We start from the raw sequence: 27,680 nt of genomic DNA, 5'->3' as shown, positions 1-27,680 counted from the left end.
GAACACTAAAAATGCACTAAATTTCCAAGAGCAAAGAGAAAACAGAAATAAGAAATATTATACAGCTTGCTAACCTTGGGTTCATCTTCTGCCATTCAGAGAAAACAACAGGTATTTTAGAAATCCTTCTGCAGTCTCCAGACTATTTGCTGGAATGATCAGCATCCATGATAGCACAAACTATAAAGTGAACACCCACAGAAAGAATGCATTGGGAAATTTTCAAGGGTCTGGACAGAAGATACAGAGTGAAAGTTCAGGACAGGTCTTGTGTGCCTGGGAAACTTCAAGATCTCAAAGAGGAAAAAACAGACAGAATTGGAATGAGCCTTTTCAGCAAAGCATGTCTAAAAATCATAAACGGTTCCCACTCAGATAACTGACTTCTACGGTATTATTTAAACCCTCTACTCTTCCCATTCTTTCCCATTTCTTACTCATTGACAATTTTTCATTTTAAAGGAGGCAGATAATATTAGTGATGAAGTGAACTTCAGAGCATCCCACATCCATAATTCACACCTCAAAATGTAGCAAAGGCACAATAGTTATTGAACAGCCCCTACATCCACAGCAGAAGTACCAGTTTGGCTTTTAAAAATTGTTTTATTTCCACAAAACTATTTGTAATGTTTAAATTTGCATTGGACAAAAATATACAAGCTGGCCTTGTTTTCTTGGAATTGCTACCTGATCTGTCAGAAACATGAACTACACACACACTTAAGGAAGGTACAGGATGGGGGAAAAGATGCATGTATATCGTCTTTCTGTTTCTAGACAAATCTAGTACTTAACAGGAAAAGACTGTTACCTATCTGATACTGTAAATTTTCGTTTTCTTTGTGAACTGTTTCTATTTGGTGCTGACAAAATCCCAAAAAAAACCAGCAGTTACAAAGCTGAGGACATTAAGCATTAAAAGTGTAAATGCAGCTCATCAAAATGGGACTGCCCAATTGTCTGTCTTCTTTAAAACAGCCCTGGATAAGATGCCTTGACTTGCAAAAGTGCATCTCAGGTCCTGCAGCTGCATCTTTTTTTTGGCAAGTCCATACTGCAGGGTACCTGACCATTGACTGGTGCTTGGCAAAAGCATCCTTCTGAACCGCTGTACCCTCCCATGCACCAAGCTGTCAAGTCACATGGATCTGTGATAACGTATCCGGAGTGGGATATAATGCAAGCTTGTTAGTGCTACACCAGTTCCAGCAGTCCTGAGAAGCAGATTCCTAGAGCAAGTTGATTAAGACCCTTTGTGAAACAGTGATTAGCTCACACCCATCTGACAGAATCTGACTGCCCATGTTGTGTGCTGTTAATTGAAGCCATGTGCAGGCAGACACTATTGTATTCGATTTTTCAGCTCTTAAAAGGCAGCAGCAGGTCTTAGATGAGAATTCATTCACACAGCAGAGCAGTTACCTGAGGGCTTTGCATATACTCAGTGTTTGTGATACAGAGTGACTGCTTGACAGTCACACGGACCTAGGAAGACTAGCAGTGGCTGGAGAACTTCTGATGGAGGAAGCAGACCTTCAGAAAGTTGCATTAGGTAGATACCCATTCAAGCACCAGGTGATTTAGTAAGGACAAGTACAGCAGGCTGCAAACTCTCCTTCAGAAGATGGCTATCTCAGACTAATAAGGAACCAGGATGAACTATATTAAGACTTGCCAGGCAGCTGCAGGTACTGCGGCAGTATTTATTGATACTGTGGTTTCACCACAGTTGGCAAATTCTGCTAATAGGGTTGAAACACATTTGAGAAGCTTTTAGTTATTAATATAAGCTTTAGCGGGTAAAAAAGAAAAACATCACAGGAATCAGTGTAATGACAATATAAAAAAGAAAGATTGGAACATTTGATATTTCTCTATTGACTCCATGAAGGTATATGAGACCAAAGTTTTCTCTTAGCTCAGTATCATCTCCCTCAGGGGCAAACAGTGTGCTCAAAGTAAAAAGAATGAGGTAAAACAAGTACATTGTGATATTTCCTCAAAATACACTGTAACCCGCCTCAATTAACTGTAGTTCACTGTCAAATTAAACCATAGTACCATCTACATACATGAAGTATTTTTCTTCCATAAATTCTTTTAATCACCTTTTGAACTCATGCAAACTTCCAGCAAGCAGAATATTCAATGACAAGGTATTCTACAGTTTAACTACATACTGATTAAAATTTAAGTTTGCTTGCTTTAAAACCTACCAACTTCCTTGAGTTGCCTAGATATTATTCTCCCCCAAAAAGCATGCTGAATAATCGGCAAACTATGTACTATTTCAGGGATTCCTTGCTTAAGCTATAGAGTGCTGGGGTTTAAGCCACGTTTAACCCCACACTTGGCCCAAGCTCCTGCAGCCTCAAGGACCAATACATGCCCCCTTCTCTTCTCTCTCTCCTTCTCCAAGGGCTGCTCAGCTAAACCTTAGAACTTCTCTGATGTCTCTAAATTTCTTTCTATGCCCCACGTTTTCAGACACGATTTTCATCACTAGCAATGGGGGAAAAAGATTGTTCATTATTAACTGGTTCTTCAACTCTCTACAAGATTGTGTAAGGAGGAGTACAGGAAACCAAATGTTACCATCACTGTGCCACTAATAATTCAACTGACCTACAAATTAACACTGCAGTGAAGGCATAATTAGGAAGTTTTTCACATTTAGTTTTGGTTATTCTATCAGATCCCACTCAGGCAGAAATATTTTCACATTTAATAGGAGAAATTCATTATCATAGAGGCTTTATTTACATTTTTATTAAGTACCAATTTCCTAAACATAATTTTTTCCTATTTGTAAAGGGGCTACTTTAAGAACTCTTAATAATTATGCAGTTAAACAAAAGCCTGCATTACACAAAATGAAAGATAACAGACAACATATTCACATAGTCAGGCTTTCCATTAAAAACACTGAATCTACATTCAATGGCAAAATTATCTTGAAACAAACCCAAAAGATTCAGAATTTACCTTCCCATTCTATTGGAAAGTCGCCCATTTCATACTGATATACTTGACGATTTATTGGCTCTACAAATCTTCTTTCTTGTATAATATGCCCTGTAGCAAAAAAAACCAAAAAAAACAAGGAGTTAAATATATTTCTACGTAATATTTAAATTGCTATATTATTGTTTTGAAAGAACTGTACTATTCACACAAGTCCAATGACACCTGCAGGATAAAAATTAAGGATTAAAATACTGAGAAAGTTTTTACCATCTAGCTGTCCATTTGAAATGCTGTGTGTTCAGTAATTTAACAAAAGCTTGCCTGCTTTACAATTGACTTGGATTATCAATAACAAATATATTTCCAACATAGTTATCCACCTCTGTTTATCCCTCTCTTTGAGAATTTTTCCCTGAACAAGTGTGGGTAAGTTTTCTAACAACTGTTTTTCCTCACCTGGATATCTTCCATACCATTGCTGGTGAGTAATCAGAAACTTGATGTGGTTTTTGAGTCAAAAATAAGCATTGAAAGTTCACTCATTGGCTTTGCAAAGCAGTCAGGCCACATCATCTCCCACCCCGGCTACTGTTCTGTTCATGTGAGCCTTTCCACGTATGTTTGCAAACTAAGTATTTTCCACGTTAAAAACTAAAAACCTGTAGATAGCTCTCTGATAGGGAACATTCACTATACAGAAAGGGGAGCAAGTTTGGAGAATCTGGATCTACATCTCACCCACAGATTTTTCTACTGCCAAAGAGGAAGCGCAAAGGTTCAAGCAGTGAAGTAGCACACAGCAGACTGACTGCCAGATCTCATGCTACTGTACAGCGAAAAGAGTATTTTAATTTGCATTTTAAATCAGCAGATACTGGAAAGATGTGCAAGCAACCCACCCTTCACAGGGAAAAAAACCCTAACAACATTCCCCAGGCTTTTTCTCACAGCTTTTTCCCTTCCTGGGAGGCTGATATGGAGAAATTTCACATTTTGAGGAAACACAAGTAAGTATGTGCACAAAATACTTTCTTTCAAAATGATGTGATTCATGCAATTCTTCCCTTCCATATGCTTACAACAAGTATTTCAAATGCAGTTATTAAAACTGACAGAAGTTACAATCCACCCATCTCCAATTAATAAACTGCATACTATTGTTCATTATTAAATTTTTAATACAGCAAAATAAGAACTTGTATAGAAGCTGCAATTCCGCTTCTATGTACCTTCTTTAGCTTGATAATATTTCTTTATATTCTTAAGCAATGCAACATTTTTACTGCTTCAGATACGCTATTAGGGAAAGAAAATAGTGTAGCATATTTTCAGCTATGATTTGTACTTGTTTTATAAATACATAATTCCAATATGCTGAAGATGATATAACTCACAAACTTGCTTCAAAATAATTTCATTTCAACCATATCAAGGATAATTCAGTTTCTCAAGCTCCTTTATCTACAAAGCGAATCAAAAACACAGAATCATTTTCCTCCCATACAGATTTCCAGAAAAACTGAAGACAAATCTAATTAGGCCTGATACTATGTAAGTCTCAGAATTAACACTCTTCGCCATTATTGGAAAGTCACTAGATTTTACTGTTAGCACAGCTGTCCATAATTTGAGTCCTGCACAGGTGGAACAGTATGAATAAACTCACAGAAAGAAAAGTAACAAAGAAGTGTATTTTTCTACCTGCTACCACAACTTATGATTGATGTTGTCTTTCTGCATTCCCAAATGCAGAACTTAACTAATTAGAACTTAACTAATCTACCTTTAAGAAAATCCACCACTTTTTACCCTGCTGCAAGCTTTCATAAGACACTTGTAAAAAATTCATTCTCCAGATCCCACAGTCAAATTACACTGTAGAGTCAAGCTCTGGGAATTATTTCCCGAAGATGTTATTTTGAAGAATCATCACACAGTAGTGCTGGCGGCTTTTAGGCCTCTCTGTATTTGTGATGCACACACAACACTAGTTAACTGCAACTGTCTGATTTGCCACATCCCACAGGTTTCTTCTGGCAGACTACCACTGACAAATAATTTACATAGACTTTCCTATTGAAGATTACACTGCGGCCTCTTTAGATGTAATTAAAACCCTTTACAAGTTGAGAGACCTGTTCTTTCATACTAAAGATACTGAGTAGTTTGTTTACATTAATTCATTCCCACGTTTTCAAATAAATATTCTGGTCTTTGCCGCTGCAAAGAAAGTTCACTTGTAAGTGTATACATACAAAGCAATTATCAATAGCAATGCAAGAACAACAGTTTAACTGCAAAATTAACCCCATTTTTGCGTGACCACTAGATCTTAGAAACTGAAGAACCATTAATACTTTGAGCTGGGATTTTATGAAACACAGCATATCCAAAGAAAAACAGCCAATCACTCATAAAGCAAAAAGCAGTTTACTTCAGGAAGAATTTAACAGATGTACAGAATAGTCACATACACCATCATTTACACAAAACACTGAAGTAGCCAAAATTTGCAACTGCGGAAGTTACAGCGAGGCAAATGGCCAAGAAGTCTAAGTAGTGGACAGATCTTCCAGCAAGTGATACAGTATTAACACATTTTAGATTCATATACTTTCTTACTATACACATTTTCTCTAAGGCTTTCTGTCGCAGTCAATCTGAAAGTTAATGAGTGATGACTGAAATAAATTTGTATAAAACCCTGAAAACAAAAGCTTTTAACAGGAGTTAGGCAGCCTGCTGCCATGAAAAAGGGATAGGCAAAGCCAGCAAGGGAAATAATAAGTGAAATATGAAGGTATAGCAAATGATTTAATGATTTATTTTCTAATTTTCTACAGCCCTATGAAGCCTAGAAACTTAAGTATTATTTACACAACAAAAAACATGGTTAACTGTAGATATGCAGAGATGCTAAAAACATTTTATTTTTCCAGTTTCTTCTAGAAAGAACCCTTCTTCTACAGACAAATCACCCAGCCACTCCTCCCCAGGCCTGTAGTATTGCATGGGGTTGTTGTGGTACCTGTGCAGTACCCAGTACTTTGCCTTGCTGAACGTCATACCGCTGACCACAGCCCATTGATCCAGCCTGTCCAGATCCCCCTGCAAAGCCTTCCTATCCTCCAATAGACCAACACTCCCACCCAACTTCATGTTGTCTGCAAACTCACTGTGGGTGCACTTGAACCCCTCACCTGGATCATCAATGAAGACATTAAACAACACCAGCCCTAATACCAAGCCCTATTCTGTCATTGTTTTTGAGGATGCGGATGCCATCACTGTTCCTGAGGATATGGGTTCCATTACAATGCTATGTCATTACCATAGAAATCTAGGTCAGGGACAAGGATCAAAACATACTGTTCGTTATCTCCAAAAAGCTGTGCTGCTGAAGAAAAGAAAAAACATAAAATTGCACTTTTCTCGAAGAAGGGTATTTAGTTAGCAGTAAGAACAATACAACTGCTCACTCATAAACACGACTATTTTGTCAGGACATTTAGGGCTAAAAGGATTTTAAAACAAATGAGGATATTCATTTTGAAAAATGACAAACTCCTACCAAGCAGCAAGATTAAATCTAGCCTTAGATATAGCAGAAGATGAGGAAACCACAGAGTTCTCTGGATCCAAATGTTCTACAGTATCTCCTCTACAGCCAAATAAGTGAACATAGAAAAAAACTCCTTCATCACTCCCCATAAAAATCCCCAAACCATTAGCTACAGCCAAAGACAGCAAGCAAAACAAGGCCCAAATTCGCTGCATTGTAAAAGTTATAATTGGGTAAGCAAACGCATACAAACTTAAGTATATCTACAATATGCAAACAGAACGTAACACGCCATGCCGCACTGGGAATAGGAAGTTAATCCTGTACAAAAGTTAAAAATATGTGGTTTAGATGCAGCAAGAAGAGAACAGGAAGGCAGAACCTGAAGTCTTAATAACTGCACTAAATACTTGGTACCATATTCTACATTATTTCACAGGAAGATTAGCAATCCATGTGTATACACTGATTCACTAGGGCTCACACACATTGAGAAATATTTTACTTTCACAAAGACCAAAAAAGTCATTATTAGAATGATTCAATTTTGAGTATGTTATTCTTAAAGTAACAGTCAAGAGCTATACATAGTGTCAGTACATGTCCTATAAGTGTTTCTGGACAAGAACAAATAATCCGGGCACACCTCAAAAGTCGCTTTTATTCACACTTGATTATCAAGCAGCTAATGATTAAGAGGGCGTTTCAGGGTTTCTCTACATGCATATGCTTCCTCACAGCTGGCTGCTGAGGTCTCCACACAGCTTCTCTTCTCCAGGCTGCACAGCCCCAGTTTTCTCAGCCCCCGATCATCCTCGTGGCCCTCCTCTGGACTTTCTCCAACAGCTCCATGCCCTTTTTATGTTTAGGACATCAGAGCTGCACACAGTGCTGCAAGTGAGGTCTCACGAGAGCAGAGTAGAGGGGTAGGATCACCTCCCTCAACCAGCTGGTCACGCTCCTTTTGATGCAGCCAACTAAACATACGTTATCCTTTTAGCAGTATTATTTACAGTAAAAGCAACTGGAGGTAATGCTGAACTTACTGAAAGTACCCTTATGAGTTCAGCCTGAAAGGTCTCTAGGGAAGAAATCTAACAGTCATTTCAGATCTTACGCATTATGTAGTAAGTACAGGAAAACTTGAAAAGCACAGATTCATGTTTTCTGTATGTAAGGACAAATAAACTTAAACATACTCATTCTCATTTCTGAGGGTCAATTTCACACTCTGTATGCAATTTGCAATTTTGCTTTTTTAAGTATCTTTTGTGATTGTAGGACACTGAAGTTAGTCAGACAGGATATTTACAACTGTGTTTCTCTAACACTAAATAGTTTATTCTAATAAAATTAGAAGGCTATGGATAACTATGAGCTGCTGAGCAGTCAACACGTATTCACTTATGACTACATCATAAATAAATGAAAAAATGGCACCCTGTGTTCTGTATTTTCTTTTTAGGAGTGGCAAATTTAATAATCTGAAAAAGCTGAACCTGTAACTTCCTGAGGAATCAGAGCCCACTGCTTTTTTATACAGTCACACAAATCTTATGTTTTGAAATCTGAGACTCTAGCAGTTAAGTAAAAAATACCTTTTATTGTAGTTTGTCTGAGAAGCAAGTTCCTTCAGCAGACAGACTACAATAAAACGTATTTTATTGTACTCACTCTGCCATTTTAGTCCCCAAGCTCCCCTCATCTGGCAGCAGGATGCACCAACACCAGTTCCCATTCCCTGCTCATTGGAGAACCTTGTGCCTTTTACCTCATCAAGGCAGCATAAAGCCAACAGATACTTCACCTTAAACAAAGAACTACTGTTTTATAAACAAATCTACAGTAAACCTACTAGATACATGCAACATTACATTCTTTTTGCAACAAAAGTGTAAATGATACCAGTACAAATGCCACTTCCTTGGAGAGCTGATGGATTCTCAGTGCTCTGGCATGCAGAAGCTTTTTCCCAACTGTTCTTTTGGTTTGTTTTGGTTCATCAGATTCAAGAAACAGTTTTTTACCAATTACTGTCAAAATGTGAATAAATCCAGGAATGAAGTACTGAATATTTTCTGTGAATGCATGAAAAATGCTTAAAGTGGGGATTTAGCATGTATAAAGGGAATTTAGCAAGCAGACAGAAAGTGTACAATAGTTTGTACTCTATAAAAAAAAAACCTAATACAAGAAGATAAACATGCAGGGAAGAGAAATGGGCAAATGACAGTAATGGTATGAACTGTAAATGACATGAAAGTTACAGCTGTGGAGAACAATAATTAATTAAGCAATTATTAATTAAGCAATATGAACCTAACACAGCAGTGTTACAGTCCGGTTTGGATGATTAATTATATTCCAGTTATAAGCCACATGAAAATGCCCATTTATCATCTCTATTTTTTCCGAATAAATGGAATTATTACAACTAGCTGCACATACACTCTCAAGGAGCTAATGTTACTTCTGTTTTTTTAGTGTGCTTTAATAAATATTATAAAAGTGTTATGCATTTGAGATTTGCAGAAAAAATTCAGTCTTACATAAGGTCTGAACACAATGACAGCTAATACAGTGCATAGCACTTGAAAGCTTAAAGAACACTAGTAGTGCTATTTTATTGTATTTGCTTTTTGTTACCAAGTATAGGGGAAAACATTCATGTGTTTCAGCCACAGTCAACACAAGAGTGCAACTTCTGAAGAAAAGGAAAGTTATCTAAAGTAACTAGTCCTTTGAGCTCTAGTAGTCATTTCATATATATGCATATCCTACAGACATTTCTTTTAAACAGCATTAAAAATTATTCTTTATCCTACAATTTATATGCTATTCATTTTATCATATACCTTACAAAATTATCCTTTGAAGCTGCACTTGCACTATTCATATACTCCAAACAGCATTTTAAGAGCATAAGAGAAGGTGTGTGTTTATAAACCTCACCTAGTTCTTTCACTAAAACAAGTCTCACACAGACTCAGACGAAAAAGCAGAATACAGATATATCAATGTAACATAACAAATCCTACTGTAGTTAAGTTGCTTGTTCTTCCTGCTAAAGCAATTACACAAAAAATCTTGCAAGTTGACATCTAAGCAAGATGTGTACAGAGGTTGTAGTGTTTCAGCCACTAAAGGTGAAAGTGGTCCCCCTTCAAACGTGCAAATGTGGCTTCTCAAGCTGATGATGTGGTTGGAAATCTGAGTAGAACAAGCCTGAGCTCCTGATCCCTTCTGCAGATGTCACAGTCAGCTTGGGAGATTTGCTAAACGTGTTTATTTTGTTTAAAAAAAGCCTCTCAGTTCATTCAGCAGGTGAAACACTACTTTTCATGAATTAAAATATGGGTTTAGAAAGAAAACAAGAAATACTGTCAAAGCTCAAGGACAAAGGTTGTGGTGGTGAATATCAGAGAACAGGGCCTAAACCTGATGCAGTCTTCACAGACGACCACCTGTGGGACCCTGGCAGTCCATCTTGGCAGTCCACTGACAGTTTTAGTGGGGTGACAACCACCAGAAGACCATTTTTAAAGGAATGCTGTTACAGGGATCAGGCTAGCGTGGAGTTAGAGGGATAGCCTGCTAGGCAAGACAAGGCATGACAGTGATCTCAAGCAAAAGCAAGAGCTCTTCCTTGGAAGACGAGGAAGCAATTGTAATACAACAGGACAGGTGACTACACCATGATCCTGAACACGCAAATGGTTTGCAGGGATGCCCACTGTGGGTAGCCTACCAGAGTCAAGAGAAACACCGTACAGGTTCAAGTAAATAAAATACCTAACAAAGATTTAAGTAAACACAGGTAGTGGCAGAGTCTGCCAGGGCCTCCAGAAAAGAAAACATTTTCCATTTCATCACACAGGTGGGTCTAACAGGAAGTTTTGTACCTTTATAAAAAAACCCATGGCAAAGATATATCTTGTGAGATGAGGCAATCAGGGTCAACACAGCCAGGTAAAGTGGTACCATGGACTCCTCTCCCTCAGATCTTGAAAAAGGCAACCTAAAGGGCTGCGATGGCACAGGCACCAACATGGCAAATGATGTTACTCCACAGCATTCAAGTGTGCACACAGGGCACTGCTCTCTAACTGAGAATGCAGCCACAGACCTGGCAGCTGAAGATGAGATCTTGTAACCATCTTTTGCATCCAGATATTTTATTCATGTCTTGTATGGAACAGTACTGAAGTCTCTGAAAACACAGACCTTTCACTTGGATTGAGCTTTAACCAATTCTGAAGAATCATATTTGAGATGAAAAAAAAATTGGTACTGGAACAGATGAATTGGTACTGGAACAGATGAAGAACATGAATCCTGAAATGACCTGAGAAAGAAACATGGTACATTGAACTTAGAGCTCAAAATCCATCACAAAGATTTCTTGTGCTTCAAAATACCAGTGTTATGTAGTACATACATATTTCAGCAGTAAGTTCCACTAAAAGTATGCTTTCATAACTCACTTCCAACTTGAAAAATTATTTTTTTACACAGATAAACTAAGTGAACTTGGATATCTTATGGCATAATGAAATCATATCTTACTTACACTATAAGAAAGAAAAAGGTATTATTAAAGAGGGCTTTAAAGACAACTCCATGTCTACAATATTACGGTAGGGTTATACATCTTGAATTAAAACATGTCATCTCAGTTCGAAAAAACAGAGGCTATGCCCCATTTTTTGTGATTTATATAAATTATTGTAATAGCATTTCACCCTCAGAATCCTTAATTAGAAGCTGGGTGAACAATTTATAGGCAAAAAAACTCTCAATGATTTTATTCTTGTATCCTAATTTGTTTTAATATATGAGGGCTGAAAGGAAGATATCTGAAAAAGGTATCCGAAAAAGGGTGCACACCAGTTTAGAAACAACTTCCTAAACATTTTTCTGACTCACAAGTTTGATGCTTTACAATAAGATTTCTTTTATGCTCATCAGTCATTGTATTTTCCTGTACCTTCAAGTTCATATTTACAATAAATTTCTAGTGTGCTTTTTAATGTATCTATTAAGATACATATGCTGCATATATCAATATTTAATATTTATTTTAAAGGCATTGAAGTAAAAACCAAGAAATAAATTGCAAGCATTATTAGTAATATGCTTTTTAAAAGAATTAAAAGAATGCTATATTAATGCTTACAGGAGCTTAAGTATTGTGCAAGTTAGTATATAGTTCTATAACTTTTAATATCTCAAGTTGACAAAATGTCACCATTCATTATATACAGAAATAAAAAAAAAAAAAAATGTTTACTTGGTTAGAGTTCTAAGATAAACAACTTCTTTTTAATGAAATTAAACAATACAAACCAGAAAGTACAGCAATTCAGAGGATTAATGTTAGTTGTTTGAAATCATTTACCTTTCAACAGCTGAAAATTTTTGCTCAATTTAACTCTTACTTTACATTGTTAGGTTACTTTTAAAGCTGTGCTTCAAAAGTCTATTTCTTTAAGCCGGCCTGTGCACATCCCATGAGCTAAGGTCTTTTCCAGTAACACCAATCCTCGGGAAAAAACAGCAGATTATTGCAGTTTTGTGAGCTCAGAGAGGTTTAGGTGGTGAAGAAGTAAAAAACTTTACATAGCCAAGGAACTGCAGCAATATCTTATCTGCTTTCAAAGCTACTTTGAGAAGGAAGAAGATAAAGTATAAGAGCAGGGCCCAAGAAGTACCTGAAAGTCAAAACTTTTTAGATCTGAGTCAACCCATGAATTTTTCTACTAAAATCTCAGAGTTTCTGTGGTCACTTTGCAAGAAAAGACAAATTCACATGCAAAAATCAACATCCAGCTCCCACTTAACAGTTTTTCCTGCTTTCTACTTTCACAGCTTCAGTTTAACTGAGCAATTTTTAGACTAAACAGCAAATACTGACGTCACATGGTTTCACATTATCTAAGTACCCAGTTATCAAGTATTAAAATACTGAATTTTGTGCCTGTTGTTTTTAGAATACTTTGCTGTTGCTAAAAGCTAACATACCAAGTGCAACTATTCTTGGCAATAAGTACATGCAAAATTTTCTATGTCAAAGCATTTATGCTGATACCACTGAAAGGAAAGATGAAAGACTTCCTCTGGACAGCAACCTCTAGACTTGCATAGCTTGCAATAACTGTAATACAAGTGCTTGATACACAGAGTTTACAACCACTGGAAGAACAAGCTGTGATACTTATAAGCTCTACAATTAAATAATTTCACATCAAAGACTTACAGGTTCCTAAACTGTATTTTAATTTTTAGAAGCAAAAATTAGTTACTTTATTTCATTTCACCAATTTAATCCTTAAAATATAAATGCTCAGAAATAATGATATTCACAGAGATTCTCATTATGGCAGTTATTTGATGAATCTCATTAGAATTCTAACTCATTCGTTTCTGGTGTGTTTTTTTATATTAAGAGGTCGCACAAGCACTTTCATTCTTAAATATCCCCCCACACTAGGAAACCATACTAATATCAAGACTACACAACTTGTGTCTCACCATACTAACGCATAACTCTTGTTATTGTTCAACTACGGAGACTGCCGTTATCAGTTTCTGGTACATTTAGATGTCTACTGACCTCAAAATTTATTTATGTTGACCTTCCTTAGCTTGCAAGACATGATGGAACTGCAGCTAAGGATGGCACAGATGCAGGCTACTAATTGTAAGGAAAGGCTTCTGAATTCAACTCTGTGAGTACAGCTGCCTTGCTATCCACTGGAAGTTGCACACAGAATTTTCTAACACCAAGATGAAAGAAAATACCTAAACATTAAACCTTCTCATACTCTAAAGATGTGCAGGTATTTTGAAACAAAGGTGTTACGGGAGCTAGAATCTCTCAAGGAAGATAACAATGATGATGCTTCTACCATAAAAGAAGAAACTTTCCCTCCTGTCCTGCTCCTTCCATGAGAATAGAAATAGACAGTAATATGTAAACCCTTCTGAACAAAAGATAAATCTGTTAAATTTTATTATAGCATTTGTTCCAATAGCATTTCTTACTAATTGTTTTGAGAACATGGGTTTGTTTTTGTGAATGCATGCCTGCTTTTTAAAAGATCAACATAATGAGAGTTGCTGCTCAGAAAAATGAATTCAGATCTTACACATCCTCTCCTATCTGTGCGTGTATGAATGAGAGGGAACATGCCAAAGACGAAATGAGATTTTTGCTCCTAATAAAGATGACCTACTTTTGCACATTTCTATATCATTAATATTCTATCCTGGAAATTTATTCTAAAATCAAATTACCTGTAAGATAAACCTTCTGTAATCACCACTAAAAGTCTCATTTTTCAGTTTAAGGACATTTTTGATTCACAGCTGTGCATTTTACATACTGTACAAATGACTAAACATATATTTAAATATCAAATTCAGACATTGTTCGTTCAAATCAGTTAAAGTGAGAAATCATTCCCTTCTGGCTACCTGCATTTCTCTTTAATCCTGGCCAGTGTAGGACCTTATTACAAGTAATTTGCTACTATAAGACTGAGGAAAAAATGCTAGCCTCACAACTTTTGTCATTTTTCCCCGACTTGCCCTGCAGGCTGCTACTGTTGATGGCCTTTATGGAAATATAAATTCAATCAGCAGCTGCAAATTTCATGAGACGTCCATCTTCATGCTGAATTTCTAACTTAGTGTCAAAACAATCTGTGGATTTCTCCCTGATGAAACACACTTTGAATTGTAAATTCGTGCAATTTTCTCATGTTAGAGTTTGAGCTGCACTAAAATAGACCTAGTCCAGATATAGTGCCTACCAGCTTGAGACAAGTGATTTTTCCTCTCATTATCTTGCTCTGCTGATGAAAGGGTTAAATAATAACCCATGAAAAATTACCTGTTTCTTTTCTTTTACATAAAAAATTAGATGACATTTTCTGTTCTTTTTAGTAGACGGAAATATTAAGGCCTTCAATATATTCCAACTGCTCTCAAATCAGTTATTTCAACCCGCTGTTCATTTTGCAGTACTTAAAATTAGCTGCAATAAAACTTAAAAGCATTTCTTACAGTGTCAAAATGGTGCAATATATGAAGAGAACAAATTCAGTTTGCAGAGACAGTTTATTTATTCTAAATCTAAATTTACATTAAATGTATATAGCAAATATAGGGAAAAAAATAAAATTTCTCACTCAATTACTGTTTCTTACAGTAGCATAGAAAGTACACACCACCTATCCAGTATATTATAGCACCTCACACAATTTGCTTTAGCATAGAACCATAGAATAGTTAGGATTGGAAAGGACCTTAAGATCATCTAGTTCCAACCCCCCTGCCATGGGCAGGGACACCCCACACTAAACCATGACACCCAAGGCCTCATCCAACCTGGCCTTGAACACTGCCAAGGATGGAGCACTCACAAACTCCCTGGGCAACCCATTCCACTGCCTCACCACCCTCACAGTAAAGAATTTCTTCCTTATATCCAATCTAAACTTCCCCTGGTTAAGTTTGAACCCGTTACCCCTTGTCCTGTCACTACAGTCCCTGACGAACAGTCCATCCCAAGCATCCTTGTAGGCCCCCTTCAGATACTGGAAGGCTGCTATGAGGTCTCCACGAAGCCTTCTCTTCTCCAGGCTGAACAGCCGCAACTCTCTCAGCCTGTCTCCATACGGGAGGTGCTCCAGTCCCCTGAGCATCCTCGTGGCCCTCCTCTGGACTTGTTCCAACAGTTCCATGTCCTTTTTATGCTGAGGACACCAGAACTGCACACAATACTCCAAGTGAGGTCTCACAAGAGCAGAGCAGAGGGGCAGGATCACCTCCTTCGACCTGCTGGTCACGCTCCTTTTGATGCAGCCCAGGATACAGTTGGCTTTCTGGGCTGTGAGCGCACACTGAAGATGGCTCTTGTTCATTTTCTCATCAACCAACACCCCCAAGTCCTTCTCCGCAGGGCTGCTCTGAATCTCTTCTCTGCCCAACCTGGAGCTGTGCCTGGGATTGCTCCAACCCAGGTGTAGGACCTTGCACTTGGCATGGTTAAACTTCATAAGGTTGGCATCAGCCCACCTCACAAGCGTGTCAAGGTCCCTCTGGATGGCATCCCTTCCCTCCAGCGTATCAACCGAACCACACAGCTTGGTGTCATCGGCAAACTTGCTGAGGGTGCATTCAATCCCACTGTCCATGTCACCGACAAAGATGTTGAACAAGACCGGTCCCAACACCGATCCCTGAGGGACACCACTCATTACTGGTCTCCAGCCGGATATCGAGCCATTGACCACAACTCTTTGCGTGCAGCCATCCAGCCAGTTCTTTATCCACCGAGTGGTCCACCCATCAAATTGATGTCTCTCCAATTTAGAGATGTCATGTGGGACAGTGCTGAACACTTTGCACAAGTCCAGGTAGATGACGTCAACTGCTCTGCCCCTGTCCATCAGTTTCGTAGCCCCATCATAGAAGGCCACCACATTGGTCAGGCAGGATTTCCCCTTAGTGAAGCCATGCCGGCTGTCACCAGCCACCTCCTTGTTTTTCATGTGCCTTAGCATGCATTCCAGGAGAATCTGCTCCACGATTTTGCCAGTCACAGAGGTGAGACTGACTGGTCTGTAATTCCCTGGGTCATCCATTTTCCCCTTCTTGAAAACAGGGGTTACATTTCCCTTTTTCCAGTCATCGGGAACTTTACCTGACTGCCATGATTTTTCAAATATGATGCCCAGTGGCTTAGCAACTTCATCTGCCAGCTCCTTCAGGACCCGCGGATGGATTTCATCAGGTCCCATGGACTTGTGTACGTGTAGGTTCTTAAGATGGTCTCGAACCAGATCCTCTCCTACAGAGGGCCTAGGGTCTTCATTCTCACAGTCCCTGCGTCCGCCTTCCAAGACTTGGGTGATGCAGTCAGAGCCTTTGCCAGTGAAGACTGAGGCAAAGAAGTCATTCAGAACCTCAGCTTTCTCCAAATCCATGGTAGCCAGTTCTCCCGGTATCTTCCAGAGGGGGCCTACGTTGTCCCTAATCTGTCTTTTACTCGCTACGTACGTATAGAATCCCTTCCTGTTATCCTTCACATCCCTAGCCAAGTTTAATTCTAACTGGGCCTTAGCTTTCCTCACCTGGTCCCTAGCTTCCCAGACAACATCCCTGTATTCTTCCCAGGCCGCCTGTCCCTGCTTCCACCTTCAATAAGCCTCTTCTTTCCTTTGAATTTTCCTCAGCAGCTCCTTATCCATCCAAGGAGGTCTCCTGGCCCTCCTGCTGCACTTCCTTCTAGTTGGGAAGCAACACTCCTGAGCTTGTAGCAGGTGATCCTTGAATGTCAACCAACAATCTGGGGCCCCCCTGCCCTCTAGGGCTGTATCCCATGGAACCTTACTAAGCAGGTTCCTGAAGAGGCCAAAGTCTGCTCTCTTGAAGTCCAGGGCAGTGAGCTTGCTGCACGCTCTTCTCACTGTCCTGAGGATCTCAAATTTGACCATCTCGTGATCGCTGCATCCAAGGCTGCCCTGGAGCATCCGATTTCCAACCAGCCCTTCCCTGTTGGTGAGCACGAGGTCAAGCATGGCACCTCTCCTTGTCGGCTCCTCTATTACTTGCAGAAGGAGGTTGTGAGGGTGGTGAGGCAGTGGAATGGGTTGCCCAGGGAGGTTGTGAATGCTCCATCCCTGGCGGTGTTCAAGGCCAGGTTGGATGAGGCCTTAGGTGACATGGTTTAGTGTGAGGTGTCCCTGCCCATGGCAGGGGGGTTGGAACTAGATCTTGAGGTCCTTTCCAACTCAAACTATTCTATGATTCTATGATTCTAAGAGAAAACAGAGCGCTTCCTTCAGATGCTGGATCCATAGAGAAAAATTGTTGTATTAACCATGTAAAGCCCTAGTGAAATTAAAAAGTGACTGTTTATTTTATCCCTCAGGCAAAACCTGAAACATTTCTAGAGTCCTATAAGCCACGGTTGGACAATGGCACCTATAATAACATTGCATCACCCTCTATGCACACAAAGTTTACCTTTCAAAAGAAAACAGGATCAATATCCAGTCTCTCAAAAATAGTTCTCAGTAATCTACAATTTTGCGCACGTTTCTGAAAAAATTTATGTTCCAAAACTGTTGCTCCATTTGCAAAGCTGTAAGAATAATCATGTTGCTCAGTGAACTCTAATACCATGATTTATGATAGACTTCAAACCCTCATCTGGAGAGAGGCCATGACAGCATAATCAGTCACATATTATAATTTTCATGTGATTCTATACACTAAATGCAATTTTAAAGTGATCAAGAAGAAGATTTACAATTATAAAAAAAAAAAAAATCCCACATAGGCTGTGTGCACAAGAGAGTTCTCCACAGCTTTGATGTAACAGGAAGACCACAAGGCCTAACCTTAGTTTTCAGGTATCTGCCATCAAATGCTAGCCTTCTGTGCTCATTAATATTTAAAACTTACTTCCTAGTCTCTCCTAAAAGTACAAATTTCACTGTTTTTCTTTCACTTACTTCTTCAAAGATTAGCCCAAATACCTTTCTGTTATTCTTGTATTTTCTCTTAATGGGAGGAAAAAACATACAAACAAAGAAGAAAAACAAACCCAACCAAAACCAATCAACCAACCACCACCACCAAAAAATGTTTCACAGTTGCTTCGTATGAAATAGAAGCTGTACACAAACCTCCCCACCTGAAGTGATGCACAGAACTTGGCAGTCAACAACGCACACAGATGTCAAAGCTCTCTAAATCTAATTGCTTTTATAATCTGCATCACAAATAGCAGGCTCAGAGTACTGCCCTGATGAAAAAGTATGAAAACGAGAACACTGAAATGGAAAAAAAGTGTGGACTTCCTTGTATGGATTCTACCATCCAAGACTTTCTGCCTGTTTGGAATACCAAAAGAGGTGTGTATATCTATCTATCTATCTACACACACATCAATGTTTCTTGTACCTCAAAAAAAAAAAAACCAACCTCGATATTCTAAGTGGTAGTTTCTATTGTGTATTTTAAATATATTTTGCATTGTCTCTCCCATTTTGTAAGTTGCAGATTCTTTTCCTCTATACAGAATTAAATACTGTGTTTCAGTCCTCATTAATCTTCAGCAATTTATTAGTCATCCACACTTACGCAAATCTTCAGATGCAGCCAATAATATTTTTTGTTTTGAGCCAAGTCCTGGTGTCTCATTATGTTTTGTTTGCTTCTTTTCCTAATTAGCAATGTCATAATTTTTTACTCAGTTCATTCTTCATCATAGTACCCTCTTCTCCCCTCCCCACCCTGTTGGGTTCATCTAGGTGGACTCCAACTACGTATCTCCTCACAGGCTCCAATAGAAAGTCAATGCATTCTTGAACTTCACTGCACAGAACGTCAGAGAAAACAGCTGAAATGGCTCAGTACATTACAGAAACACTTCAGAATCTCTGTGTCCCCAATCCCTCACTTATAAAATACATCAGAACCCCATTTATGCCAGTGTCAATACAAGCACTTGCCACCTTATTTATGCAGACTATCAACTCTTGCCTAGAAATTGCCTCCCATAAACAGTTTCAATTTCACCTAGCAGTCCTGAGGTCTTCTATTACCAAAGAATTCAAGATAACACCGTAATTTTAAAATACTTACACTTTGAAAATACTAAATAGTGATATTATGATTTTAACCTACACTGTGAACTTTCACTACAGTAAGGTAAGATAAAAGTTCCAGTCAGTCAGTAACTCTTCAGAAATAAATCTGGACCTCTTTTGAAAAGGCTGACAATAAAGCAATAGTCAATAAACTATAAATTTTCATTTAAGAAGGAAAAATTTTCTAAATTCACAGAAATACCAGCTTCGTAATCTGTGTGCTACCTTCAGCACAACAGAAGGCAAGCCACGAAACATGCCTTGGGAAGCTACCCTGAGAAAAAGCAGCACATGCAGCTATGCAGCAGTATGCCAGCTACAGAGGAGCAGGGTATTCATAAAGAGGCTAAATGTTATTGCTACTTGCGAATTGTTACTAAAATAAAGCAGAAGTGGTTGCTATACTCTTCATGGCTTGAGAATCTGAGAGGGAAATAAGTGCAGTATCTAGTGAATACCGCATGCATATTGTAACTTGCCTTGCCACTGCAGCAACACAGAAATGATTGGGGGAGGGGGGGAAGTATCATCATTTGAGACATATTGGTTTTATGTAGAGAATTACTTAGACACCTGGGAAGTGGGGCAAAACTAAAAACAAAAACAAAACCCAACAGATTATGCTGTCAATTTTAGATATGATAATGTGCTTCAGAGATAAAACATTCTTCTATACAACAACTGAACAGATAGAATTTCTCATTTTTTGTTAATTGGACAAATACTTAAAATATAATTCAAATTAAGCTGCAAGTTACTTCCATCTATGAAGCAGGTGCACCATTCAAAAAAACGAGTGCTGCAGAGATCAAACTGACTCCTAGTGCATTACACATTTATGCAATACCTCAAATGTTGAAGAAAGAACAGGTGTTAATGCACAGTTCATTAATGTGAGAAAGAAACACACTTCCCTATCTGGGAGAAAAAAAGTCAAAAAATCTGAAGAGTACGATTCTCCTAAATCTCACATGTCTACACATTTCTGTCCTCTCCCCTCTCTCCCCACCCCCAAATTGCCTTATTGCTTCAAACAGCAGTATAAATGGACACAACTCTAAATATCAATAATCGTTCAATATTTAAGCCCTCTTCAATAAGTGCCTTTTTCTTTTTTAACCTTCAGTGTCTCTAAATCCATTTCCTTCTAACTGTATTCATTATGAGGACAATCTCTGATTTGATTCAAGTCTTTGCCCTCTCTTACCTTATTTCTCATGCATGCTTGTTAGGCCTTTCATGACACTTCCTCTATATATTATGTCAATAACACTGCTTTCAAAAACCTCCACTGTACACTTTCCTGCTACAGTTACAGTTTCTCTCTTACACTACTTCACTGGCTTCCACCTTTTTCTGTTGCATCAGCATTTGAACGGCAAGATGAGCTAGAAAGCTTCAGCACATTACAAGATTTGCAATTGTTCTAACAGCTGGTCTCAGAAATACGTAACTAGTGATTATATTGCAGTACTTCCAATGCTACTGCCTTATGGCTCTGGCTGTCCTTGATCCCTTCTTCTCTTTCTATGCTTCACCTCTGGAGACACTGCAATCTTTGCAGCACAACTAACTTTCAGACAAATATTTGAAGTACAGCATGCCATAACATAATGCAAATCTCTTTCTCCAATTACTAAATTATTGCTAAGCACCCTCCAAAGTTGTTTTGAATGGGTTCACCCAACCCAAAAACCAAATTCTGCCAAGAATTTCAAGATTTGCCTCTTCCTGCTTTAAGAGCTCTGACATCTTCAAATAGATGTGTAATAGCTAGATTAAAATCACCATATCTAAACCAGATCTTATTCTCCTTCCTTTCCACACAATCATGATGAATTCTCCTTTCTTTCTGGTAATGTTTTAGAATTGGAGCTCTCATGTCTGTACTCAGCACTTGTCTCCAACGTACAGGTTCTTTCTGCATGGGATTTTTTTCAATAAAGCCTTCCTGGTTTTCCACACTGCTAAATCTGTCATCCAGGCTCAACTACTATGACATTATTTTCTCTTGACTTGGCATATAGATCCCACCCTACTTATGAATTTATAATACCACTGCAAAGATTGCTTTTCCAGTCAGAAACTGTGAGCACTTCAACTCTGTCTTCAGACCCTCCACAGGATCCTGGTTTTTCACTTTGGCTACAGGCTACGTTGTTTCAAACTCGTCTGCAAACTGTCCCCTTCTCTGCCATCCAACAGCCTGAGACATATGGACTCCTATAACATACATACAGGTCTGCAGCAATGAACCCAAATATATAGCTCCTTGGCTAGACAGGAGAGCTCCATGAATATCTAAAAATTAATTGTAGAATTTTTCTTTACCTTCTATTTTGCCATGATGCGTAAACCAAAACCTTCAGTTCGGCTGCAGGTGAATTGCAGAGTTGTGGTCAATGGCTCGATGTCCGGCCGGAGACCGGTAACAAGGGGTGTCTCTCAGGGATCGGTGTTGGGACCATCTTGTTCAACATCTTTGTTGGTGACATGGACAGTGGGATTGAGTGTGCCCTCAGCAAGTTTGCCGATGACACCAAGCTGTGTGGTTCGGTTGATACGCTGGAGGGAAGGGATGCCATCCAGAGGGACCTCGACACGCTTGTGAGGTGGGCTGATGCCAACCTTATGAAGTTTAACCATGCCAAGTGCAAGGTCCTACACCTGGGTTGGAGCAATCCCAGGCACAGCTCCAGGTTGGGCAGAGAAGAGATTCAGAGCAGCCCTGCGGAGAAGGACTTGGGGGTGTTGGTCAATGAGAAAATGAACATGAGCCGGCTTCAGTGTCCGCTCGCAGCCCAGAAAGCCACTGTATCCTGGGCTGCATCAAAAGGAGCGTGACCAGCAGGTCAAAGGAGGTGATCCTGCCCCTCTGCTCTGCTCTTGTGAGATCTCACTTGGAGTATTGTGTGTAGTTCTGGTGTCCTCAGCATAAAAAGGACATGGAACTGTTGGAACAAGTCCAGAGGAGGGCCACGAGGATGCTCAGGGGACTGGAGCACCTCCCGTATGGAGACAGGCTGAGAAAGTTGGGGCTGTTCATCCTGGAGAAGAGAAGGCTGCGTGGAGACCTCATAGCAGCCTTCCAGTATCTGAAGGGGGCCTACAAGGATGCTGGGGAGGGACTATTCATCAGGGACTGTAGTGACAGGACAAGGGGTAACGGGTTCAAACTTAAACAGGGGAAGTTTAGACTGGATATAAGCAAGAAATTCTTTACTGAGAGGGTGGTGAGGCAGTGGAATGGGTTGCCCAGGGAGTTTGTGAGTGCTCCATCCTTGGCAGTGCTCAAGGCCAGGTTGGATGAGGCCTTGGGTGTCATGGTTTAGTGTGGGGTGTCCCTGCCCATGGCAGGGGGGTTGGAACTAGATGATCTTAAGGTCCTATCCAACCCTAACTATTCTATGATTCTAATTACTTTTTTACTAATGAGGATGACCACTACTGTCCGTATTTATCTCGGTTATGCATCAACTTCAAACACTGAATAAAGACTATCCTTCCATCTCAATGGCCAATCAGGTACTCAGAAATGCAAGACAATGGTTCATGGGTCATAAGCATAATATACTTACAAATAAAAAGAGTAATACCTGTAATAAATTTAAAGTACATTGTAAATAAATTTAAACTACATGGACAGGAATAGTGCTGCAATAGCCAGGAAGATAACAAAAGCCTAGAGGTGGTTCTTGTTCTCAGCCCAGAAGTACAGCAAATTTTGAAGTAGTCCTACAGTATGGTGTTTTCCTACTACAAGGTCAATAATTTGAAATAAAGGTATATAAACAAACACATTTCAGCCCAGAGCAACTGAACTTCATTTTTCTCCTAATATAATTCTTTTGTATTCTTCCATTTTCAGAGAGACGCACTTCTTTCTAAAGAAGAATATTTGGTGGGATATAGAAGAAAACAGGTCTCTACAGATAATGAAACTGCCTAAGGAGAAAATGAAATATTTGAGATTTCCTAACTTTTTTTAAAAACACTTGAAGGAGGAAAGGTACAGTAAAGGATGCTGCCAGAAACAATGATAAGGAATCATCACTCCTACTGCATTACACCAAGCAATGTCAGCCTAAGAGTAGGTGCCCATAATCCTCTTAGCAGCCTGTATAAATACACACCTTATCAATATGCAGAAAGTAAGACATGGTAGCTGTAAAGCAATAAGTAATGCCTAACAATATTTCATCTAGGTTGTTTAATACATCTTTTCCACCTAGCCAGGCAGAAAGCCAGCTAATGAAGCCATGCCTGGTCTCAGGACATGCCCACAGAAGAAAAACAAATAAAAACATTTTTTAAAGAAAAGCAAGTAAAATTTATTCCTTTCCATCACCAATTGCACTTTACACATCTGAACAAAGCATCACATCAAATTTGCCTTTAGCTTCCACTATGCAATTATCACAGATAATCAATTTATTCCCTTATAGCTCATATAATTTATTTCCACTTATTTCCCTATTTACATTTAAGTAGTTTTAGTCCCGCTTCACATTATGCCATACCTTTCCATGACACAAAGATTGCTTTCATGAACTCTGCACCCAGAATAACATATCTACAGGGATCCAAGAACACTTGAGGAAGAGAACAGAATCCCTTTCAGCTCAAAAGAGGCCAGAGTCTGCAAGTTGATGTATTTTAATCGCTGGTTCCTTTGTCTTGATTACCAGAAATAAAGTAGCTTTGATTCAGCATTTCTATTATATCTCCAAGGGTAGCAACCAAACTAAAAATTTGACATAAGCTCGATTAATTAATGCATTCAACTTACATGGTAAGTAAAAGTATACAGATATTGGTAAGCAGTTAATATATTAACTTATTGCTGTTCCAAACTTTTAAGTGAGGACAATTCAAATCAACTTTTTCAAGCTACACAAGATTCTGGAAACAGCTTGGAAAAAAAAAAAAAAAAAAAGAAGCATTCAACATAAGTTTTTCCATCAGAACAGATTCATAAATTATGGCAAGGAATAACTAAAATCCTTGACAATCTTCACCCACCATCTGATTCATTCTCCTCCTTATCTGAGAGGGTGGCAAGGTGGGAAATTCAGAAAACAGCAGCTGCTCTTCATGGTAAAGTCCATGATGCATTGCAGCAATATTTTCATAGCAACAGGCCTCCATGGTGAAAACTCTTCCCTTTGACAGTTTGCCCCTTCTCTGTCCCTCCCCCAGAATTACACTGGTTGTGATATGGTGACTCCCTCCCATGGCAAACAGTATTTACAGCTATGCAACTATATGATAAAACTCAGTGAAGGGTCTTTTTTTAGGTAATGACATAGTAATTCATATTAAAACACCTGATGTTTTATGTACTTTAATAATCTACAAATGCATTACTACAAGATATTTCGGTGACTTCTCTTTATATAAAAAGAGAATGCATGTTACTGTACATAAGCTTACTACAAGAGTAGAACAGTCACAGCTCATAAAAACAAGAGAAACAGTCAGTGCACAGCTGTCACTCAAGAGGAAGGTCTGGATGTCTTACTCCCTGAAGATCTCTTTCTTTTGTAGGAATGGCTGTAGCTGGCTCCAAGGTGCGTGGGTCACCCATGTTTGTTCCTTACTGAAACTGTCTGCTCACTGGCTGCTTTAATGTTATTAAGGCAAACCAAACATACAACAGCTAGCTTGCTACTATGCAACTTACACAACTAGCACATTTCTTGCTGGCTTTCTGGTACATTGAGCCTATTTTGGCAGACTCTTGTTGTTAGGCATTCAAGGCCTCTAACTCTGATTTGGAATAGCCGCGTTTCTTTTCCTGAAGGCAAGATGTGAACAACTAAAGGACGTGGAAGAGACTATGTCAGCATTATGAACTATACAGAATTGCCTTGGAACATTGGAACAGCAGAAAACAGCCAGTTTAATTACTTCCCTTTGAGAGTCTGCCTATATTCCTGTTGCAGATGACAGAGTGACATGAGCTAATTGCACTCAAGAATACTGTGGCCTCTGCAAAAGTTTAAAAATTAGTATGACCCGCAGAGATTGAGCTTCTTTTTTTCCCCCCTCAAAGGAAAGTCCTGGCCTGGCACAGACAAGGAGCTCCTCAGGAGTATTACCTTACTATTGCATGTGGCCTGCACAGACCATACAGACCTCCCTTCCAGCTGAAGGTAAGTCAAATATTAGTAGAGATTCCACTAACAGAAACTTTCTACAAAGTCTGTTAAAATCCTCAATTTGGCAGTCTTCTCTTCTGGTGACAGGGTTAAATGACTTCTTCCAGGACTGGAAAACTGTTTAATATACCTGCCAAGAAACTGTGATTCTAACAACAAATGACACTAAACTAATTTCAGCAAATACTACCACTTCTTTCTCATATGAAAGGTTCACGTTTTGTTCCAACACAAAACAGAAATCAGAATTTCACAGGCAATCCTATAAAAACGTTGAAGATTAATTAAGCTACACAAGGAGAAATGTGCTCCCCTGCCATGTCTCAGGCTCTGCCACCCAGAGTCAGTGACCTCTCTTCCCCACCTTCAGCTCAAAGGTTCCACCTTCCTGCTTTGTCCCAGCTTCATAGCTCATGGGACTACTTGCTTTTCTACTGTGCTGAGCTAAATTGGCACAGAAATAAGGCTCATGAGTGTACTGTCAACTTGAGGGACAGAAGGTATGAACAAGATCTCACCCTTTCAAACTTACGCAAATCAAGCAACTCCACCTTCAGGTTCACAAGAGATCCTGGCTCCAGTTTTCTGGACTTTATCCCATACTATTACACATCTGGGTCAGACCCAAATCCAGGAGTTCACCGTTTTCCAGCTCTGGCTCAGAAACTGCTTACATGGCATGTCTTTTTGATCTAAGATGACAGAAATGTCACAAAACCAGCTGATGTAATAAACTACCTATCATTTGCCCACTTGAATATTTCAAGAACATTCTAGGAAATTTTGATGCATCACACTGAAGCAAAGCCATTACTTGCTTCTGGATACTTATTCTCAATACTAAAATCAAGAATGGATTAAGCAAACTTTCCTTTTTTTTTTTTTCTTTTTTTAAATTAGGAAATACTCATATATCAGTATCAGGCACATTTTAATAGCACGAACAAATGTTTCTGTTTCACCTGAAGAAATTCTTACAAAGATACAAAACTATTACACTGACTTAAAAAAGAAATTATCCCAGACAGGTAAAATAACAACCACAACTTAATTCCAAAAGTATTCTTTTCATTATTTTATAATCTTTATAATAGGTTTAACTCATAATAAGCAGCTCAACTAGCATTTCGACCTAGAAAAAAAGTAGGTGACCTGCCTTATTCTCATCCCTGGGTGCTTTTTGCAAATTTGCACAGCTTGCACCATGAACCAGACCAGGTAACTACTCTTGCAGGATAAAAGGAAGCAGACTAGGTTACAGATGACAGACCCAGCACAAGGCTGCACAAATACTTGTAATGGTAAAGAGGGAGAGGCCAACAGGGAAGGCAGACATAAGCAGCAAGACAAAGCAGATTTTTTACAGAAACAAATTTTACAAGAAACAAATTTTTTACAGAAATACTAAGTTCTAGCTCTAGATCAGAGATTTACTTTATCATGGAAATAAACATGGATGTTAATTCTACTATAGCCAAGTAGTTTTACAGAAAATGGAACAATGAACAGGTTGTAGGGGTATTTTTGGCAATTTTACAGTCCAATATTTCTTGCATATTGCTTGATCATGTATTTACAGTTTGTGGTTTTAAATCAGTTTAAATACTGAATGCCATGTGCATTAAATTAAATATACATTTACATACAGAGATCTCCCAGTAGGTCTTTTGCAAGAACGACAAAAAGAGAGGTGAAATTCTGCAAGACAACAGACACACTGCCAACAGACTTCAACAGAATCAATTTCTTCTAATTTCTTAGGGAAAAACATTCAAAGTCTGTTTTTTAAAATCTGATGTAGTAGAAGAGAAACCATAACAGATGGGCCTGGCCATAATCAAGCCATCATTTATTAACTAATATTTCTTGACTGACTAAAAGTAGAGAAAAACACATTACATATACTTACGCAAGTCATATCACTATAACTTAAACATTCATAGTTCCACTATCAGAAGTTGTTGACATCAGGGCAAACTTTAAAAAAGTTTCTAGAAGATGAGTTCATCTGAAGTTTAAAATAACCCTCGCTCTTTCAATATTGTGATGACTACCGGTCAGCATTCAGTATTTCAATTTCTAGCTAGTATACTAGAAAAAGTCACCACTTACGAAGTACCAGACCTGATGGCTAAACAGACAACTATAACAGTTTTTAGCCAGAACACTGAAACGATCTATAGGGTCTCCTGGTAATACCCAGCTCTGAGGCATCTTTCTTGTTCCAACTGAACCTTTCACAACTCTTGATTAGCATGAAGCTCTTTGTCACTAGACCTATCTGTTTTTTTCATTTCTTTCAACACAGAATAAATGCTTGTT

At 38.8% G+C, this 27,680-nt stretch overlaps 1 protein-coding gene across 2 annotated transcripts in view; it reads right to left on the bottom strand.

The window, feature by feature from the left end:
• NDUFAF2 (NADH:ubiquinone oxidoreductase complex assembly factor 2) overlaps nucleotides 1-27,680 on the bottom strand; it is a 65,690-nt gene that overhangs the window by 25,780 nt on the left and 12,230 nt on the right. The window contains exons 1-2 of one of the 2 annotated variants that reach the window (XM_080638615.1): nucleotides 10,435-10,737; nucleotides 2,989-3,078 (exon numbers count right to left, since the gene is read on the bottom strand). In XM_080638615.1, coding sequence (XP_080494741.1) covers nucleotides 2,989-3,078; nucleotides 10,435-10,582 — 238 coding nt within the window. In that variant the 5' untranslated portion in view covers nucleotides 10,583-10,737. Of the gene's footprint in view, nucleotides 1-2,988; nucleotides 3,079-10,434; nucleotides 10,738-27,680 lie in introns of those variants that run through there. The other variant, XM_080638616.1, reaches the window with a different exon arrangement.

Source organism: Psittacula echo, assembly GCF_963264785.1.
Source record: "Psittacula echo genome assembly, chromosome: Z".
Classification (NCBI taxonomy): domain Eukaryota; kingdom Metazoa; phylum Chordata; class Aves; order Psittaciformes; family Psittacidae; genus Psittacula; species Psittacula echo.
Note: the sequence above shows the minus strand (reverse complement) of the source record. Positions and strands in the feature narration are given on the sequence as shown.